This window comes from Canis lupus, chromosome 29 (genome assembly GCF_048164855.1).
Source record: "Canis lupus baileyi chromosome 29, mCanLup2.hap1, whole genome shotgun sequence".
NCBI classification, from domain to species: Eukaryota; Metazoa; Chordata; class Mammalia; order Carnivora; family Canidae; genus Canis; species Canis lupus.
In genome coordinates, this window is record NC_132866.1 from 32,561,749 (window position 1) to 32,583,923 (window position 22,175).

A 22,175-nucleotide genomic window follows, 5' to 3' on the forward strand; every position below is an offset into this window, starting at 1 on the left:
ATTCACGCCAAATCCAACTCAGTGCTTAGGGCTGCATTATAGCTCACCTGGAGGAGTGTGAGTGTGAATGGAGGGAGCTTCAGTAGCACGAGTTGGCTTGGTGCGTGCGTGCATGCGTGTGTGTGTGTGTGTGTGTGTGTGTATGCAGGAGTGTGAGAGGAGGTGCAACCAATTAGTGAGTGAGTTATCAATATTTTTAATTTTTTTTAAGATTTTATTTATTTATTCATGAGAGACATAGAGAGAGAGGTAGAGACACAGGCAGAGGGAGAGGCAAGCTCCATGCAGGGAGCCTGATGTGGGACTCGATTCCGGGTCTCCAGGATCACGCCCTGGGCTGCAGGTGGCGTTAAACCACTGAGCCACCCAGGCTGCCGTGGCTTGATGTTTTTATGGTGGTTAAGGGATGGGGTAGGGAATGAGAGTTTCTGTGTGCAAGTAAGTGGTTGTATAGTTTAAATGTCTTATTTCCAAAGGAAGGAACACTTGAGCTTTTTTATCAGTTTGTCCAGATGTGAGTAGAAGAAGAAAAGGTGTGGTTCAAAATTTATTGGCAGCCAAACATCAAAAAATGGAGTCATGTTGGGCAGCCCGGGTGGCCCAGCGGTTTAGCACAGCTTTCAGCCCAGGGCGTGATCCTGTAGACCGGGGATGGAGTCTCATGTCGGGCTCCCTGCAGGGAGCCTGCTTCTCCCTCTGCCTGTGTCTCTGCCTCTCTCTCTCTCTCTCTCTCTCTCTGTCCCTCATGAGTAAATAAATGAAATCTTAAAAAAAAAAAAAATGGAGTCATGTTTTGTATATAGGAAGCCAGGTTCCAATACTATATAACGTATTTCTTCAAATATCCAAATGGAACTCCAATTTCTCTAATTATTTTTCTCTTCCTCTTTCAGCTCTACAATGCTTTCCCTCTTTTAATACATTACCTTCCAGGAAGTCATCATGTGTTATTTAAAAACATTGCTAACCAATTTAAGTTTATTTCAGAAAAAAATAAAAGAACACGAAGAATCTCTAAACTTTAGTAACCCTCGGGACTTTATTGACTACTTCCTGATCTTCTCTTCTACAAGAAATGCACACCCAACTTTTTTCAACTATGTTTTATAAAATATGGTTTCAAGTATCTCCAGGCTCCTGATTTTCTTATTTGGTTGCTCAGCTTCCTCCAGGTATCATGAAGAAATATCCACACCAAAAGCTAAACTTTACAGCTTTCAAGATATTTTAAAGTGACTTCCTTTGAATTATCCAGTGGTTCTTATTTGGAGAATAACATAAATAGAACACTTGGAGAAAATTAATAAATGGGCTAGCTGGATTAGATAGCTTTGTTTGGGCAAACCATCAATTTTAGGCATGTTGAGTTTATGGCAATGATGACACATCCAGGTAATTCCGATATTTAAATGAATATCCAAAGTCAGCCCTTCTCCAATCATTTTAAACAATCAACTTGAGATTAATATTAAAATTGTGCTCTTTTAAATTATATTGTTTTAGCATCTCCCTGTGATCCTACTTTCCTTCTGGGCTGTGCTCCCTGCAATGTGATTTGCTCCATTATTTTCCAGAATCGTTTTGAGTATGATGATAAAGATTTTTTAACCTTGTTAGAGTATTTTCATGAAAACCTTCTAATTTCAAGCACCTCCTGGATACAGGTAAGGTCAAGATTCTCTTTAAATGGCAAATAAGGGGATCCCTGGGTGGCTCAGTGGTTTAGCGCCTGCCTTTGGCCCAGGGCATGATCATGATCCTGGAGTCCCGGGATCAAGTCCTGCATCAGGCTCCCTGCATGAAGCCTGCTTCTCCCTCTGCCTGTGTCTCTGCCTGTGTCTCTGCCCCTCTGTGTGTCTCTCTCTGTGTGTCTATCATGAATAAATAAATAAAATCTTTTAAAATAAATAAATAAATGGAAAATAATTTTCTAGCTAATCTGTTGCTCATGCTTACCTCATCCCTTTGTCCTGTTTCCAAATGGCTAAAATAATGTTTACCAGACTATCATTTGCAACCAATTAGTGAGTGAGTTATCAAATCAATTTAATGTATTGAAATGATATTTAAAACATGAAATATAGTGGGGCACCTGGGTGGCTCAAGTTAAGCATCTGACTGGTGATACTGGCTCAGGTCATAATCTCAAGGGTCATGGGATTGAGCCCTGGCATCAGGGTCCATGCTTAGCAGGGAGTCTGCTTGAGATTCTCCCTCCCACCTGATGCTCACTTGCTCTCTCACTCTCTAAAACAAATCTTTAAAAAATTATTTTAAAAACCATGAAATATAGTGATAGAGAAATGTAGTATAGTACATCAATTATAGCAAAGTGTTTTTTTGAGAAACCTTTTCTATATCCAATAGATGAAGAGGGTGATGATATGAAATGTGTTTCTTACTACAGTACAGTCTCAGAAAATGTTAGTAACTTATGTTACTAAGAACTAAAATTATGTGTGAACCATAAGGTCATGATGTGTTCCCCCTGGAAAGGACTCTAGAGAACAAAGAGTCTACTCATTTTTTGGAACAAGAAACTATCACTAAAATAGCCTAGCCAAGACAAGGAATGAGATAGACCTGGAATCTAGAGTTCTCAGTTCTCTACGTAGTTTGATACAAGCTACTGGAAAGAATAAATTGCTTCAGTGTCACCAAGAGCATTAACTCATGAGGTACTGTCTAAAGTAGAATCTGTAGGGATCCCTGGGTGGTGCAGCAGTTTAGCGCCTGCCTTTGGCCCAGGGCGCGATCCTGGAGACTCGGGATCGAATCCCACATCGGGCTCCTGGTGCATGGAGCCTGCTTCTTCTCCCTCTGCCTGTGTCTCTGCCTCTCTCTCTCTCTCTCTCTCTCTCTCTCTCTGTGTGACTATCATAAATAAATACAAATTAAATAAAAAAAAATAAAGTAGAATCTGTAAATTCTAGGACTGGCCATGGGCTGATGAATAAGGGCAGTGTGCATATTCCTGAGAGTATAAAATCCCTAAATAACTAAGTAATTTGGGCATTTCTTTAATCTCTCTGGTGCAGTTTCTTCATTACAAAAAAAAAGGTTGTAAGCCTTGTAAACTTTTTTAGGTGACTCTGTAGAAATACATGTAGGTAAACTGGGATGAACATTAGGTTCTAGCTCTATTACGAGATTGATGTCTCAGAAGGTTGACTGACCTTTCTGAACCTCAATATTCACCTTTGGGAAAAGATGGTATGCTCCTGGATTCCTTCACAGAGTTATGGCTAGGAAAGAAATTTAAATGGTTTTGAAATCACTTTGTGACTCGTGCATCCTGTAGGTCCAGAGATTGTGTCAGTTCCCTGTCCTTCAAACTCCAAGTACGTCATAGTACAGGAAGCATATCTTACTCCTCTTTATATCCTCAGCATAAACTAAGTGTCTGATTCATAACATAGGCCTGTAAAACTTTGCCGAGTGAATTAATGAATGATTCTTTCCTCTTTCAGCTCTACAATGCTTTCCCTCTTTTAATACATTACCTTCCAGGAAGTCATCATGTGTTATTTAAAAACATTGCTAACCAATTTAAGTTTATTTCGGAAAAAATAAAAGAACACGAAGAATCTCTAAACTTTAGTAACCCTCGGGACTTTATTGACTACTTCCTGATCAAAATAGAAAAGGTAAAATGTGACCCTTTATCTTTGTGGGTGGTGTGTGTGATTCATGGATTAGATTTGTTCTTCCCAGTGAAACTGCGATATTAAAACAAATGGTCCAAAAAAAAATAAATAAATAAAACAAATGGTCCTTCCGAAAGATGTATTAATTGCTTGTCTGACCTCTTGCTTGTGCAAACGATATTGGGTATCTTGAGATATAGCTAAATTCTCACTGAAAATGGCTTTGCAGGTTTTATATTTATCATGTTAAAGCTGGTTCTTTATTTGAGGGCAGATTGAAATATACACTCACACACTTCAAGATTAATGATACACAACACATCATCCTTCATTGAATAAGCTCAGCAACTGGAAGATGTAACCAGAGAGGGAACACAGGAATGGATAGGGATCTACAAAGGCTTACTTTGGAAAGGCAGTAGGAAATCTTCACAGATGAGGTAGGTTCTGAAGAAACTTTAGCTTAGATGAACAGAGACAACATAGTAGGTCCAGGGATCAATAAGCGCAGTGATCAAGTGTGTGGAATTTTCAGAGAGGTGATCTTAATTGTAACTGATGAATTGTCACGGGTTTAATGATTGATGAGTTGGGAATAACGATGCACTGGCGGGGTGAGTGGTTCAGATGGCTTGAATGGGAAAATTAGACATTATTAAATAGGCAATAGATGCTAAAAGTGACAACGAGTAGCAGTGAGGAGTTGATAAAAATTGTGTTTCAAAGAAATTGTAGAGCAACTGATCAATTCTAGGGGATGAGAAAGTGAAGAATCGGAAAGGACTTGTTGAAAGTTTATAACTCTGATTATATTTTAACTGTTGGAAGGAACCCTAACAACTTTCTAATTGACCTGCAGCTGTAGCACTCACACCAAATAACTATGTCATATTGAGTTAAGTCACCTCTGAGACTCTTTTATTTACCAAGTAATTGTAACACATTGTTTGTAGGAAAAACACAACAAACAGTCTGAATTTACCATGGACAACTTGATCATTACCATATGGGATGTGTTTAGTGCGGGAACAGAGACAACGAGCACCACCCTGAGATACGGACTATTGGTGCTATTAAAGCACCCAGATGTCACAGGTATGGTCACAAGTGTTGGGCAGGGTGCAATTCCACGTAGAAAGTGACAGGTGACACTGACAATTGTCCCACTCTTCACCTGCCTTGACAATACACACAAAAAATTTTCTATCTTTGGTACATCTTCCCATCATTGGATAAATCAATTCAAATTCGTTTATAGTACATAAAAGGAAATGAAATATTCAAGCAGCAGCAGAGATTTGAAGGGCACAGCTCACCATTTTCCCTGCTGTGGTGGAATGTCCCTGATTTACTTCCTAACAGATGCAAATAGCAGAGTTGTCTTAGGACCTGGAAGAATCAGTCTTCCACTTGCTCTAAGAAGATACCATTTGATTCACTTTGCATGGTCAGATAAGTATATTTTTGTCAGAAGATATTTCTACTCAAATTCACTTGCAATGTAAGGATTGACTCAACAAAAATTACAGTGTCTTTATCAAAGAGACTCACTCTCTAAAAAAAGTTATATACAAATAAATTATTTTCAAATATATCCTTTTGGGCAAATAAATTCTTCCTCACAAACATAACTTCTCTTGCAAATGCAACCTTTCCCCTTTTGCTTCTCTTTTTTATTGAGTACTCATTTTTTTTTTTTTTTTTTTTTTATTGAGTACTCATCTAAGGAGATATTTCCTTCCCTACTATATCATGTTCTGTGCTTTGGCACACCGAGACACTTTTTTAAAAAAAATTTATGTATTTATTCATGAGAGACACAGAGAGAGAGAGAGAGAGAGAGAGAGGCAGAGACACAGGCAGAGGGAGAAGCAGGCTCCATGCAGGGAGCCCGACATGGGACTCAATCCCGGGTCTCCAGGATCAGGCCCTGGGCTGAAGGCGGCGCTAAACCGCTGAGCCACCCGGGCTGCCCCGAGACACTTTAACACAGTTACATCTCAGGAGGCTTATCCCTGTGACATCGGCACCACATTACTCTCCTTTGTGTAAGGTCCTCCTGTCCTCCCAAGGTAAGTAAGAAGTGCTCTCCAAATGGTGCGATTTGGAAGCATAGCTTTGAAATTCCTTTGCTCTCACTCATGGGATATAATACTGTGTTTCCCTTAGGTGACACAGACTCTTTCAAGTCAAGTAACTTCCCTCTTATTAGATCCATGTTGATTATGACTACAAATACCGTATGACAGTTGTCTTTAGACCTTTACATCTTGTGTACATTGCAAAAGCCCGTTTTGTGTCCTAGCTCCCTATTGCTTCCATGTTCATTTCTTCTTGCATCATATCCATTTATATTTTTTCTTTCTTCCCATTTTCATCCCTCCCTTCGCCATTCTCTAAGCATTCTGATTTTATAAGTAGGTTCCAAACCACTTTACATAGTCACTCTCTTCTAGATGAAACTCCAGCTTCTCAATCCGAGAAGTTTAACACTTCTCTAGAATTCCTGTCTTCCTTATAGCTGTCAAACCACAGAGTTGTCACATGCTCCATTAATAAAGACATCTCTTCAGGTAGTAGATAAATACCATTTGACCAAATAGCAACATGATACTGGAGAAAATGGGTTCTAGACTGACTACAGTGACTTCAGATTCTGACTTTATTAGTAGGTAGCTATGTGATCTCTGACTCATGACTACTCTGCATATCTTGGTCTCTCATCTGTTTAGGGGAGATGATACATTCACAGAATCTTTCCCTCATAGGAGAAAGCTAATAAATGGTTAACTACTGAACAGTCCTAGTAAAAGAGCATATTTTGCAATATTTTGCAAATAAAGGAAAAATTGTAATTTGCTAACAAAATTACTTTCAGTAATCTTACTCAATTGCTAACATTGTGGGTTTGGGAATGAGAAAGACCACATAACACCTGGGTGGCCTTAAGGAATATATTTACTTGTATGAGTCTGTTCCCTTATTTTTGAGACACATAAGATAATACCCAACACACAGGACTGTTTTGAGGAATTATAAAGTAATGTAATACATTGTACAGCATGCCTGTCATATTTTGCATTCTAAATAAATGTTAACTTCCTATGTGCTGAGTCAAACATCTTAGTTGTTCTATTTATTAAACATTTATTGCACTGGGTAGTTCTTACCCTCTTGGAACTTACCTATTTAAAACAAAAACTGGCATATACAAAGTGGTTAAACAGTATGGTTTGTAGTGCGCTTTTAAGACCCAATATCCATAAGTTTATCAAACAAAAGTACACAAAATAGAGAAATCAGAGTTGGATCTCATGGTATAGTTTGTTTTATATGTACATTTATTTAATTCTCTAATGAGACTCCAATTTGCCCAGGAAACAGATTTCTTTTTCTCTCCCCTTTGGAAGTAGCCATATGTGATTTTTCCCCTTTCCCAATATCCTCCCACAATGTAACCATGATTAAGATCAAATCAAGGGGTGCCTGGGTGGCTCAGTCAGTTCAGTGTCTGACTCTTGGTTTCTGCTCAGCTCATGATTTCAGGGTCATGAGATTTGGTTTTCTGTCAGGCTCTGAACTGAGTACAGAGTCTGCTTGGGGTTCTCTCCTCCCTCTGCCCCTCCCCTCAAGTGCACATGAGCTCTCTCTCTCTCAAATAAATAAAATCTTTCAAAAAAAAAAAAAAACACAAAGGAAGACCAAATCAAAAGACATTTCCATTTCACATAAATTCTGATTCCTGTCTTGCCAGCTAAAGTCCAGGAAGAGATTCATCGTGTAGTTGGCAGACATCGGAGCCCCTGCATGCAAGATAGGAGCTGCATGCCCTACACAGATGCTGTGGTACATGAGATCCAGAGATACATTGATCTTGTCCCCAACAATCTGCCCCATTCAGTGACTCAGGACATCAAGTTTAGAGAATACCTTATTCCCAAGGTGAGAGATATTTCATTGCTACTACTTAAGGAATTGTTTTAAAAAATTAAAAATATGTATATATATATATATATATATATATATATATATATATATATATATATAGTTGAGAATGCAGACAGGGGGAGAGGGAGAATCTCCAGGCTCTACACCCAGCCTGGAGCGTGTCCAGGGGCTCAGTCTCACGACCATGAGATCATGACCTGAGCCAAATCAAGAGTTGGAGGCTTAAGCCACTGAGCCCCTCCAGGGCCCCCTCCTTAAGAATGTTAGGTTATCAAGTATCACAACAGTAGGATTATAGATTACCTAACCATGTACAGGTATGACATAGTCATAACCCAGGCATCTTACCCTCTGGCCACATGCTCCTTTCCTTTTACTTTCTTGATAAAATTTTATAAATAATAGTGCTTAGACTCCCACAGGATTTTCTTCATAATATTCATTAGCAAGACTGCTTACTACCTGTTTTCTTCTGAAAGTTTTGTGGTTTTAGGTCTTGTGTTCAATTATTTAATTCATTCTGAGTTAAGTTTTGAGTGTAAGATATGGTCCAGTTTTCCCAACACCATTTATTGAAGAGATTGTCTTTTCTTGATTGTATATCTTGGCTTTTTGTTAGTAATTAACTGACCATCTATGCATGGGGTTTATTCCTGGGTTCTCTATTCCTTTTCATTTATCTAATGTGTTTATTTTTATACCAATATCATGCTGTTTTAATGACTATAACTCTATAATATAATTGGAAATCAGGAAGTGTGATTCCTCCAGCTTTGTACTTCTTTCTTATGATTGCTTTAGCTATTTAGGATCTTTTGTGGTTCCATACAAATTTTAGAATTGTTTGTTCCATTTCTGTGAAAATGCCATAGGAATCTTCATAGGGATTGCATTGAATCTATAGATGGCTTTGGGTGGTATAGATATTTTAACAATATTAATTTTCCCAAACCATGCGCATAGAATATCTTTCCACTTATTATGTATTGTCTTCCATTTCTTTCATCAGTGTCTTATAGTTTTCAGTGTACAGATCTTTCACCTTAGTTAAATTTATCACTAGACTTTTTTATGCCGTTGTGAATGGGATTATTTTCTTAATTTCTCTTATGGTTTATTATTAATGTGTAGAAATGCAACAGATTTTTGTATATTGATTTTTATCCTGAATTCATTTATTCTAACAGTTTGGGTGCAGTCTTTTTTTTTTTTAATTTTTTTTTTAATTTATTTATGATAGTCACAGAGAGAGAGAGAGAGAGAGAGGCAGAGACACAGGCAGAGGGAGAAGCAGGCTCCATGCACCGGGAGCCTGATGTGGGATTCGATCCCGGGTCTCCAGGATCGCGCCCTGGGCCAAAGGCAGGCGCCAAACCGCTGCGCCACCCAGGGATCCCTGGGTGCAGTCTTTAAGGTTTTTTTATTTTTACTTTTTAAAGAAGATTTTATTTATTTATTCATGAGAAACACAAAGAGAGGCAGAAACATAAGCAGAGATAGAGGCAGGCTCCCTGTGGGGAGCCTGAGGCAGGACTCAATCCCAGGATCCCGGGACCACAACCTGAGTCAAAAGCAGACGTTCAACCACTGAACCACCCAGGTGCCCAGGGTTTTTTCAAATCTACAGTATCATGTCATCTTCATACAGTGGCAGTTCTACTTCCTTTCCTATTTGGATGCCTTTTCTTTCTTTTTCCTGACAAATTCTCAGACTAGGACTTTTAATACTATGTTGAATAAAAGTGGTGAGAGTAGGCATCCTTCTTTTGTTCCTGATCCTAGAGGAAAAGCTAAAGCTTTTCCCTACTGAGGATAATGTTAGCTGTGGTCTTATCATATATGGCCTTTATTATGTTGAGGTACATTCCCTCTATATCTACTTTGTTGAGCATTTCTTCAATGCTTTTTTTCTGCATCTACTGAGATCATATGATTTTTAGCCTTCATATCACAATGATTCGTGGATGTTGAACCATCCGTGCATCCCTGGAATCAATCCCACTTGATTACAGTATATGATCCTTTTATTGTACCATTCAATTTAGTTTGCTAAGATTTTGTTGAGAATTCTTTATTTATTTATTTTTTTTTTGAGAATTCTTTAAATGTTTGGTAGAATTCACCTGTGAAGCCATCTGGTCTGGGAATGGTGTCTGTTGAGAGAGTTTTGTTTATTCAATCTTAGTTATTGTTCTGTTTTTGTTTTTTGTTAATTTTGGATCACATTTCCTTCTTTTTCACATGTTTAATAAATTTTCGCATGTTTGTGGTACCTAGCTGGCTCAGTCAGAGGAGTGTGCAACTCTGATTTTAGGGTTGTGAGTTCAAGCCCCACATTAGGTTTGGAGCCTACTTAAAAAAAAAAAACCAATTTATTATATGCTGAACATTTTGAATGATGCCTTGTGGAGAATCTGATTATACTATCTTCCTTTAAAGGACATTGACTTATTTTGGCAGACAGCTAAATTACTGACAAAAGTTTTTCAGTCTGTTAAGCTTACTATAATTCTTTCATTGTGGGTTAGTTTCACTTTTGAATTTAGTTTTTATGCATGACCCTTAGTCCAGTGTGGGTTCTTTAACCTAACAATTTACAAGTTTGGGGGCTACCACAAAAAATCTGAGGTGCCAAGAAAGTTCTCTTCACCCTAGCTCGGTTGGAATCTCAACTCCCCCATCTCTGCATAACATCTGATATCCAGCTTCAGTTCTCAAGCAATCATACAGGGACAGGCTTCATGGAGTCCCCTCCTGTGTGTGTGTCACCCAACCTATAACCATGGACTTATAGAGAATAGTGGTAATCTTTTTTGAGTGAAAGCATGTGAGCAGTGGGGAGGGGCAGAGAGAGAGAGAGAATCTTTTTTTCTTTTTAAGGATTTTTTTAAATTAATTAATTAATTTATTTATTTATAGATGGCATAAGCAGGGGGAGGGACAGAGGGAGAGAGAATCTCAAGCAGACTCCATGTAAGTGCAGAGCCAGATTCAGAGCTCGATCTCATGACCCTGAGATCATGACCTAAGCCAAAATCAAGAGTAGGATGCCCAACTGACTGAGCTATCCAGGCACCCATAGCATGTGGTAAAATAATCTTTGTGCAAAAGTATTTCTTGTATTATCTCATTTTATGTGTGCAATGTATTATTTACTAGTGCAGATTTATTGTTTACATTTTACTAGTAATGAAAATGTGGCATGGAAATGTTAAACAAGTAACCTATAATCACAGAGCTTAATTTAATAGAAAGATTGGATTGATTTTGAAAACTAAACTCCAAATCGTTATGTTACACCGTATCTGTGAGCTTAAGAAAACCCTACTAGAAACCAGAAATGCTCTCATTTCAATAAAGATATGCAATAATTCAACTGAAAGAGCACAATGGGAGGAGGGGATATTTAACCATTTGTCATCTTTTTTTAAAAAAAAACTATTTTTAAGTAAGCTATGTACCCATGGTGGGGCTTGAAGCCACGAGCCCAAGAACAGGAATTGCATGCTCTATTGACTGAGCCAGCCAGACACCCTCAGTTTGTTATCCTTGAAAGTGAAGGGTTTTCAGGAATGACCACTCAAGTATGATTTTGAAGACCTCATACTTGGTTCCAAAGAGAAAGCTGATTTTCAGTGGCATGAGCACTTTTAGATAATACTGCAATTTATTTGTCAGGAACAATGCATTCTAGGGAGATCCCTTAATTTTCTTAAAAGAGCATGCTAGAGTCAGGCCACAAACTGAATAGAATGACTTTGGAATCAGTTAATAGTGCCTTGGATTAGCATTACAGGATTTAAAACCTGTTAGAGTTGGTCATTAGTTTGTTCTGTGACATGGAGTAAATAAGTTCTTTTTGTACCTCTCTCCTTATCTATAAAACAAAAGGATTTCAAGCTCCATGACCTTCATTATAATTCAGTTTATCTGTTTGTTTTTGTTTTTCATATCAGGGCACAACCATATTAACATCTCTGACTTCTGTCCTGCATGATGAGAAAGGATTCCCCAACCCAGATCAGTTTGATCCTGGCCACTTCCTGGATGAAAATGGCAGCTTTAAGAAGAGTGACTACTTCATGGCCTTCTCAGCAGGCAAGCAAGTTTCATTTTTATCTATGTATCGGGGTAGTGAGATGAGGAAGGGCTTTGCATGGCGGCTACTCTGGGCTAGATAAATTGTCATTTGCATGAGGCTAGAGGCATCACTCCCAATGCCCAGGTTACTTCTTGTTTGATTGGAGGCTGCGCTTGCCAAGTTTGGCTCCAGAACCCACCACTGAGGTTCCTAAGAAGAGGCAGTGGGTAGAGTAGATAGAAGGTAAGGGAAATTTGAGTATCTCCCTTTAATTTGTCAGAGTCCTGGGAAGAAACAGGTGGCATATTCAAAAGTTAATTAAAGAGAATTTAATCATGAGACTATTTTCAGAGGTATGGGCAGGATTAAGGTAGGTGACAAGGTGTGATAAAGCATTCAGGACCAGCATCAGCAGAAAGATGTTACCATCCTAGGTCAGAAAGGGTGAGAGGAGGGCATTACTGGAACCTAAATAGAACTTTAGGAAAGAAGGAGTGGATGCCTCAACAGGAAATGTATCTATAGCAGAGCAATATAGCCACTGCCTAAATTGTAGCCTGGCAGGGTGGGATAAGGGAATAAATACTCTGACCTTGTTAATATCTAATGCTCTGAATTTATTCAGAATCCAGAAGGGAACTAACTTTTCGGTTTATGCAGTCCATAGAAATCAGCTTCCTGAACAGAGTAGGCACAAAAGTTAAACACAAAATGGAGCTGGAAAGTGGGAGAAAGGAGAATATTCAGCACATTCCAAAGGAGAATAAAAGGGGGAGGGAGGAGGATAAAGGGCCTTTCCTGTAGAAGTAATTGAAACCAAGACAAAAACAGATTTCCTTTTGATTGAATATATAAAAAAAATAAGTGTCAAGCAACACTTGCACAAGATTATGAGCAATGCCCAGAGATGATCACAAAGCAAGGTACTATTATACTACTCCTTATCTTTCTTCCTATATTTTGGGCCCATTACTGTATAATGAAGAGAAACCTCAAGGAGTCTCAAGTCACAGGGCTTGTAGACCTGCGTTTGCCCTGACACTGTGGGTATTATTACAAGATCTGAGGCCTTACCTTAAGAGCTTAGGCTCCAGTATGTGAGACAGATGAATAATTATAATTTCATCTGAAAGGTGCTATTTTAGAAGCATTAACAAGTGTTGTAGAAAACAGAAAAGGGAGTTATATACTCTGAGCACATCAAATAAGTTTGGGTAGACGAAAGACATCTGAGCTGGATCTAGAAGGATATGGAAAATATCAACAGGCAGAGCAGAGAGGAAGGCTGGAGGACTGACTGGAATCCAGATAACATTAGAAACTGTCTGTTTGGAGATAAGTGATTAGTTAATATGCTTGTGGCTAATTTGTAATATTTCTTTTTTTCCTACCTCCTTAGTTAGGATGATGTATATACCTCATTTTGCCTGTCTTTGGAATTTCTAGGTCTGTGTATATTCTCTCTACATACGAAATTAAATTTGATTTTCTTCTGTTAATTTGTCTCATGTCAATTTGATTCTCAGTCCAGCTAAAAGGACCTTGAAAGGGACAGGGGATTCTTGCTCCCAACAATTGCTATGTCAGCTGGATACCTTAACTCTCTGGACACTGCTCACCCCATACACCTTCTGCTGACAGAATGTAAGATTTCCTACCATGTCAGTCTCTCAGAATATCTAGAGTCTGATGGAGCGAGAATGGTAAGAGTCCTATTTCTCTCTTTCTAAATTTAGATTAGCAGGAGAAAATTTTTGTGGAACTAGTTCCTTGGGCTTAGTGACTCTTGGTAAATTTGGTAGAGTCCTCTTTGGTAACTGATCTCTTTTCCTCCAAGAGACGCTCTTTGTTTTCCTTTGTGTCTTTTATGTTGTTTGTCATACAAACTTTAATATAGGTTAATGGGCCCATGAGGTAAAGCCTGTTGCTTAAGGACATCTTGGAAGCCAAAGCTGCAGAACTGGCAGACACAGATTGAACACTTAAAACTGCTAGAACTAGGACACCTGGCTGGCTTGGTTGGTGGAGCGTGTGACTCTTAATCTCGGAGTTGTGGGTTCGAGCCCCATTTTAGGTGTGGAGATTGCTTAAAAAATAAAATCTTAAAAAAAAAAAAGCTGTTAGAACACTCACCACCTCAAGAAGGCTCCAGTGATAGGATAAGTTGGTCAGAGAACATAAACTTGAAAAACATTTATCTTAGTTTCTATCTTTCTGAGTTTTTAGAGTGCCCAATCTTTATGAGCGCTTGCCTAGGATTGACAGGAGGTCACCTGCCAGCCTCAGGAAAACTTCTGGGCAGTAAGATATATTGTAAAACAACACATAATCCCCACAGCCGCAGTGGAGGGGGAGAGAGCAGGGAAGTGGCGGCTGGGAGGGCAAGTGGGCTTTTTAAGGGGTTGGTGTCTGCTGGGGTGACAGGTATTAGGCTTATTTATTACTGGTGAGATAGGCCAGGGGCGACTGCCCCTGCCCTTATATGGGGTCTGGGTAAAGTACGGTTCAGGCTTCCTGCATAGGTCCAGGCTCCCCTGATGACGTGTCCGGTGTCCTCCGGGCGGGTGGTGCTGCCCGGAAGGTTCTGAGGTGGGGGCCACAAGGTGGGGGGTCCGCCGCTGTCTTGTTGGTGCCCCCCCATTCCCCATCCCCCTTGATCCCACCCGCCCAACAGAGATAAACTTATGTTCAGTACTTAATGTCTCATTATTTTATCTTACTTGGAAATGATCTAGATATTCAATTAATTTAGCTTAACATTTAGCAAAACTTTAAACTTTTACAGAACTACCAAAATCTTTGGTAACCTGAATTTTTACCTACACATGATCTCAAAGTTGCAGGATCAGGCTCCTTTGTTGGGCTCCATGCTCAGTGTGGAGTCTGCTTCAGATTCTTTATCACCCTCCCTCCCCTGCTCTCTTGCTCTCTAAAAAGTAAATAAAATCTTTAGGGGATACCTGGGTGGCTCAGTTGGTTAAGCATCTATCTGCCTTGGGCTCAGGTCATAATCTCAGGGTCCTGGGATCGAGCCCTGTGTTGGGCTCCCTGCTTAGCCCCCTGCTCATGATCGCTCTCTCTCAAATGAATAAATAAAATCTTTGAAAATAATAATAAAAGTTTGCCTACAAACCTTTTTATCTTATCTACATCTAACTGACTTGTTCTGAACAGTTTAGACTACGTATAAAATATTTTGAGGCATCAAAGTCAACCATCATTTTTTTCTCATAAAGTTTGTGAGAGATAATATGAATTTATTTGACTTTTAGTAAACACGGGCAGGCTACAAGTTTTATATTTAATCCTGATAACTCTAAAGACACAGCTATTTTAATTAAACCAACAACTTTAAGTTAATTTTATTTTTATTTTTTAAGATTTTATTTATTTATTCATGAGAGACACAGAGAGAGGGAGGCAGAGACACAGGCAGAGGGAGAAGCAGGCCCCGTGCAGGGAGCCCGTGGGACTCGATTCCAGGTCTCCAGGATCACGCCCGGAGCCAAAGGCAGCCAAAGGCTCAACCGCTGAGCCACCCAGGCATCCCTTAAGTTAGTTTTAATACTGAGTATTTTCCCTGATCACATAAACTTGAAAAACATTTATCTTAGTTTCTATCTTTCTGAGTTCTTAGAATGCCCAATCCTTACGAGGGCTGCCTTCAACTAAATGGAACTCTTTTACAAATTCAATTTAGCAAATTGAAATGAGAGAAAATATCTCACATTTGCAACATGGGACACATACACACAAATAAGATTATATATATATATATCCCAGGTCCCCAGGATCACGCCCTGGGCTAGAGGCGGCGCTAAACCGCTGAGCCACCCGGGCTGCCCTAAAAATATTTTTATAGCTTAGGTTTTTACTAATATTTGTGGGGAGGACATCATAGGCCCAATTTTCAAATACCTCCCTCTTTTTCTTATTTCTAATTTCTGTTCTTTTATCTTGTCAATGGAGTCCCTGAGGCTAGCCATTAAACTAGGACAATTGAAAAAACAACAACAAACAAAAGTAGGACAATTGAGAGGTCTCTATTAAGAAAGTTTTTCTTGGGCAGCCCGGTGGGCTCAGTGGTTTAGCGCCTGCCTTCAGCCTGGGACATGATCCTGGAGTTCCGGGATCAAGTCCCACGTCAGGTTCCCCTCATGGAGCCTGCTTCTCCCTCTGCCTGTGTCTCTGCCTCTCTCTGTGTCTCTCATGAATAAATAAATAAAATCTTAAAAAAAAAAAAAAAAAGAGAGAGAGAGAGAGAAAGTTTTTCTTTTTTCAAACAGCCAATTTAAAGAATCCATGAGTGGGATCTGTTATGAGCAACTCAAACTAATAAGGCTTTTAATGCTTTAACCAAAGACACAAGAGGCATCCAGTGAGAGGGCATAGATGACGGAACCCTTATGATCCAAAAGATTTTTCTCATAATTTGTCTAAGAAAGCAGAGGCCTTCATTACTGGTCTCCAGTGAAATCATGAGATGCCTCTAGTCACAGACTCAGTAAATCTGCGACACCGGGCATGTGCTCCTGTAATGGAACTTTCCAGCACTAACAAAGATTGAGAACATAAAGGTTCCTATAGGCTGAGACCTCTCATGACAAATACCCTTGAGAGCTGGTGTGGTCAGAGAGAGAGAGAGAGAGAGAGAGACTCAGATCCCATTCTGTTTGGCTGGCCACCAAAGTGCACCCTGGCAAGTACATCCTCTGGATGGTGGAGACCAAAGAGAATATTCTCACTGGTCACAAAGCCAAGCTCTTGGGACATAGAACAAGACAAAAGGAAAAACTTTACCTAGTGTTTCTTTTGGCTAAACTTTGGGTCTCTTGGATCCACACTAATACCTAAGAGGGATGTGCCACAGGGTTAACAATTTACAGTGTGTTTTTACAGTGTGCCTCACTGCACACCTCATTTTCTTGGGTTGGTAAGTGATCAAGTGTCAATCTAACCTGTTCTGTGACCAACTTATTACAGGAGCCATCTTGAGGTGGTGAGTGCTATCATAGCTTTTATGTGTTCCACTCATGCCTATCAGTTGTGGAGCTTTGGTTTCCAAGATGTCCCTTGGCAACAATCCTTAACCTACAGCAAACTTTATCTAAACAGGTGCCAGTCTGATGAGAACCATGAACTCACCAGCCTGTGGGGCTGGCTCAAACAGCAGGCTTATAGGGCCTATGCCTACTTTCTGCACTATGGTAATTGCTTTTTATTACAAACAACATAAAAGACACAAAGGAAAACGAAGATCATCTCTAGTTAATCTGTTTCCCACAAAGAGGACTCTACCAAATTCACCAAGAGTTGCTAAACACAAGGAACTAGTTCCACAAGTATTTTCTCCTGGTAATCTAAATTCGGAAAGACATGGGCAGTCCCAGTGGCGCAGTGGTTTAGCGCCGCCTGCAGCCTGGGGTGTGATCCTGGAGACCTGGGATCGAGTCCCACATCGGGCTTCCAGCATGGAGCCTGCTTCTCTCCGCCTGTGTCTCTGCCTCTCTCTTCGCTCTCTCTGAATGAATGAATAAATAAATCTTTTAAATAAATAAATTCAGAAAGACAGAAAAAGGACTCTCGGCATTCTTGCTCCATCAGACTCCTCAGATTCCAGAAGACTGACATGGTAGGAAATCTTACCTTCTGCCAGTTGTATGTCAGATGTCCCAAGGATCTTCTGGCTGCAGCTGTGTCTGTGGCAAGCAGTGTCCAGTGTGTTAAAGTATACTACCAATTCTGCCAGCTTTCTAGGAAGAGGAATTTTCCTCTGCCTTTCAGGATTCTTCCCACTGGGACTAAAAATCAAATTGACATGAGCCAGATTAAGAGGAGAAAATCAAATTTAGTTTCACAGGTATAGGGAACCCGTAAAGACATGAAATTCCAAAGAGAGCAATATAGGCCTCTGGGACATTCTGAGCTAAGGAGAGTGGCAGGAGTCTGGGGATTCAAAGGGGAGGAAGCCATTAGCATGAAGGTGAGAGGAGAGGTTTCAAAAACAAAGGTTGCCCTGTTATACAGAGAAGTCTCTTAGATAAAGAATAATCTGTTAATTGCTCTCTTCCTGGTACAGACAGGCAGTTGAAGGAGAGGTAAGGAGCTTTTTTGAATTTGCTGGGTTTTAATTGCTTTTAATTTAAAATAATCTTTATGCCAAAGTGGCCCATCTAGGGGCAAGCTGCCCTTGCCTCTACACGTGCATACAAAAATACGTACTGAGGAAGTGAAGGAAGCCAAATTTCGGTGTAGATAAAAGAAGCCATGGATTAATTAGTCTATTAACATATTTATTTTCTCAGTCCATATTTATTTAAGCTTCCCTGTGTGCTAATTCAGAAACAGAATTAAATGAATATTGAATTTATATGTTGTTTTTAGGGAAGAGAGTTTGTGTTGGAGAAGGCCTGGCCCGCATGGAGCTGTTTTTGCTACTGACCAATATTTTACAGCATTTCACCTTGAAACCTCTGGTTGATCCAAAGGACATTGACACCACCCCAATTGCCAATGGGTTGGGTGCTACACCACCTTCCTATAAGCTCTGTTTTGTTCCAGTCTGAAGAAAGGCCAGGCCGCCAGATTGCAAAGCCACACTGACCTCACCTGAACAAGCCAGATGCTTTTCTGTCTTGTGTGTCAGCCACCATCCACCTCTCCTTTCACATCAGGAAGGACATTCCTGACCCTTTCTTTTCATTGTCTTTATCCTTTAAGATTCAGTTCAAATTTCCCTGTATGAAACAAAATTCTTTTTTGTAATCCAGTCCTAAGATTTCATGCTGTATCTCATATGCAGTGTATACCAATGTAAGGTACTTTATTGTCATATTTTCTTCCATTAAAAATTAAAAATTGGGACGCCTGGGTGGCTCAGCAGTTTAGAGCCTGCCTTCGGCCCCAGGGCCTGATCCTGGAGTCCTGGAATTAAGTCCCATATCGGGCTCCCTGCATGGAGCCTGCTTCTCCCTCTGCCTGTATCTCTGCCTCTCTCTGTGTGTGTGTCTCTCATGAATAAATAAAATCTTTAAAAACAAATTTTTTTTAAATGCATGAAATTCACTCATTTCTTCCTCTTATCTCTTGATAGTTTAGCATGTGTAATTTGTTTTTTCCCAGTGGTTATTAAAAAATAATTGTGATACACATTTGTATAGGTATGTATATATGAGTATGTCCATGCAGGTAGAAAACAGGGGAAGGTCATTCCAGGCAGGGGCAATAATGTGTGATAAAATATGAATTTGTTGCTCTGTCCAAGGATGCCCTTCCTGCTTCCCCCTACTGGTTAAACACACAATTGGAGACACATACATACATAGACATAGTAAGGCAAAGAAGAGGGGAGGATTATATGTATATATGATTATATTTGAATATACATATACAGAAATATGTGTTTTATGTATGTGTATATACCTATATATTTATATATCATATACCTATGATTTGGTGGTGAAATTTATATAATAACATTATAGGTATTTTTACAAGTGGTATAAATATAATACCCTGTTGCAATGGCTATAATAATTTTTTAAATTGGCTCCTTATTCAAGAATAGATTATTTTTGAACTTCTGTTAATATAAAAGTCCCATATGCATATATCTTTCATTATTCTTCAGGAATAGATATGAAGTGGCTGCACATATATGTGAACTTTATTTTTTATAGATACTGAAGCATAACAGAAGAAAAGTTATGGATCTGCTTACTTTTCTATCATGAGTGTAATAAAAAGACTATTTGACCAAACCTTTGTGTACACTGAGGATTGAATTCTTTGACAGATTTAGTAATTTTTAACTAAAAATTTAGATTTTCAAGTAGGAAATCTTATCATCTGTTAACATTTCATTGAAATAACCAGAACTTTCCAAATATAACATCTATACCTATGTCTGTGTCTCCTTCTGATTTATCACACAAATGTACATATATATATTTGTCAGCATGGGAAGGCAATGAAAGCTGTGAAGATTCGTGGGGACAAAATGACAGAGGGCTTGGGAAATCCATATTGGGAAGCCTGATATTTGTGTGATTTTACCATTGAGGTGATTACTGATTTGAAATCAGGTGCTGAGGGGATCCCTGGGTGGCTCAGCAGTTTAGCACCTGCCTTCGGCCCAGGGCATGACCCTGGAGTCCCTGGATTGAGTCCCACATCAGGCTCCCTGCATGGAGCCTGCTTTTCCCTCTGCCTGTGTCTCTGCCTCTCTCTCTCTCTGTGTGTGTCTTTCATGAATAAATACATAAAATCTTAAAAAAAAAAAAAAGAAATCAGGTGCTGAGAGGCTGAAAGGCTAACTATATAAAATATCATTTAGGAGCCTTAGAATCTGGAAAGAATTTTTGCAAATTCTCTGGGCTAAAAGAAAAAAAAATGAGGCGTTCAGAGCTGGCCAAATAAGAAGAACCAAGCAAACCCCTTGATTTGAAGGCCTGAAGGTCTTGATGACAGTCACCCAAGGATCAAGAATAAGCCTGAAGCTGAACAGACTGATTACTAGGAAATTGAATCCATAATCAAAAAATTCCCAATAGGGCAGCCTGGGTGGCTCAGCAATTTAGCGCCGCCTTCAGCCCGGGGTGTGATCCTAGAGACCCGGGATTGAGTCCCACATCGGGCTCCCTGCATGGAGCCTGCTTCTCCCTCTGCTTGTCTCTCTCTCTCTCTCTCTCATGAATAAATAAATAAAATCTTAAAAAACAAAAACAAACAAACAAAAAAAACACCTCCTCATAAACACAAGTCCAGGACCAGATAGCTTCATTGGTGAATTCTACCAAATATTTAAAGGAGAGTTAATACCTATTCTCAAACTACTCCTAAAAAATAGAAGGAAAACTCCCAAATTCAGTCTATGAGGCCAATGTTACCCTGTTTCCAAAGTCAAAGACACTAACAAAATACACAAAAACTATAGGCCAAAACCCCTGATGAACATAGATGTAAGAATCCTCAACAAAATACCAGCAAAATGCATTCAACAATACCTTGAAAAGATCATTCATGTGGCACCTGGGTGGTTCAGTGGTAGAGCATCTGCCTTCTGCTCAGGGCATGATCCCAGTGTCCTGGGATGGAGTCCCACATTGGGCTGACTGTAGGGAGTCTGCTTCTCTCTTTATGTCTCTGCCTCTCTCTGTGCATCTCAAATCAATCAATCAATCTGTCATCTTTTTTAAAAAAATCATTCACCACAATCAAGTGGGATTTATTCTGGGGGAGGCAAGGATGGTTCAATATCCAGAAATCAATCTGATACACTACATTAATAAAATGAAGGATTAAAAAAAGTCACATGGTCATCTCAATAAATTCAGAAAAAGCATTTGATGAAATTCAACATTCACTCATGATAAAAGCTCTCAACAAAGTGGGCTTAGGGAAGCCTGGGTGGCTCAGCAGTTTAGTGCCGCCTTCAGCCCAGGGTGTGATCCTGGAGACCCGGGATCGAGTCCCACGTCGGGCTCCCTGCATGGAGCCTGCTTCTTTCTCCCTCTGCCTGTGTCTCTGCCTGTGTCTCTGCCTCTCTCTCTCTCTCTGAATAAGTAAATAAATAAATCTTTAAAAAAATGAAATTTCAAAAAGAATTCCGTCTATCAATAGCATCAAAAATAATAGAAGATTTAGAAATAATTTAAGAAATGATTTGAAAGACACACAGGAAGCTGTAAGACATTGCAAAGATAAATTATAGAATAACTTTCAGCTTAATTTATAGAATAACTTTCAACTTAATTTCAACAGGCAAAATAAATTGAGATTTTTGTCCTATAATGTGGAAAGATTCCTTGAAATCATATTTAGAACCCCAAAGTTCAGCTATTTAAAAAAAATTTTTTTAAGTATGTCCAATGTGAGGCTTGAACTCACAACCTTGATATTAAGAGTCACATGCCCTACAGACTGAGCCAGCCAAGTGTCCCCCAAAGATCAGTTTTAATGGAGAAATCATGCCACCTTTTGTGGTTTTTTAGTATATTGCCATATATAATTGTTTTCAGTATACATTTCAGTACTATCTTTTGAGATTAACTTCCAGCTTACACTTTGAGAGGGCCTCCACTGATTTCATGTCACTTAACCAAGGCAAAGAAAAGTTTATGAAATGGGATGGTTAAAACTCATCAATAAAATGTATTTACTAAAAAATAATAAAATAAAATAAATAAAATAAAATAAAATAAAATAAAATAAAATAAAATAAAATAAAATATATTTACTGAGATGCCTGGGTGGCTCAGTGGTTGAACGCCTGCCTTCTGCCCAGGGCCTGATCCTGGGGTCCTGGGATCAAGTTCCACATCGGGCTCCCTGTGTGGAGCCTGCTTCCTCCTCTGCCTGTGTCTCTGTCTGTCTGTCTCTCTTTCTCTCTCTGTGTCTCTCATGAATAAATAAATAAAATCTTTTTAAAAAATAAAATAAAGTGTATTTACTGAACCACTACTATCAATAATAGGAAATCTTTTGAGTCAACTAACTCC

The 22,175-nt window shown here is 39.3% G+C and overlaps 1 protein-coding gene across 2 annotated transcripts in view; it reads left to right on the forward strand.

Moving 5' to 3' along the window:
- LOC140621099 (cytochrome P450 2C21) overlaps positions 1-18,717 on the forward strand; it is a 33,724-nt gene extending 15,007 nt beyond the window's left edge. For both annotated transcript variants that reach the window (XM_072805976.1, XM_072805975.1), the window contains 6 exons: positions 1,504-1,664; positions 3,471-3,647; positions 4,601-4,742; positions 7,402-7,589; positions 11,552-11,693; positions 18,061-18,717. In XM_072805976.1, the coding sequence (XP_072662077.1) occupies positions 1,504-1,664; positions 3,471-3,647; positions 4,601-4,742; positions 7,402-7,589; positions 11,552-11,693; positions 18,061-18,242 (992 nt within the window). In that variant the 3' untranslated portion in view covers positions 18,243-18,717. The remainder of the gene's footprint in view (positions 1-1,503; positions 1,665-3,470; positions 3,648-4,600; positions 4,743-7,401; positions 7,590-11,551; positions 11,694-18,060) is intronic.
- Positions 18,718-22,175: the final 3,458 nt, after the last annotated feature.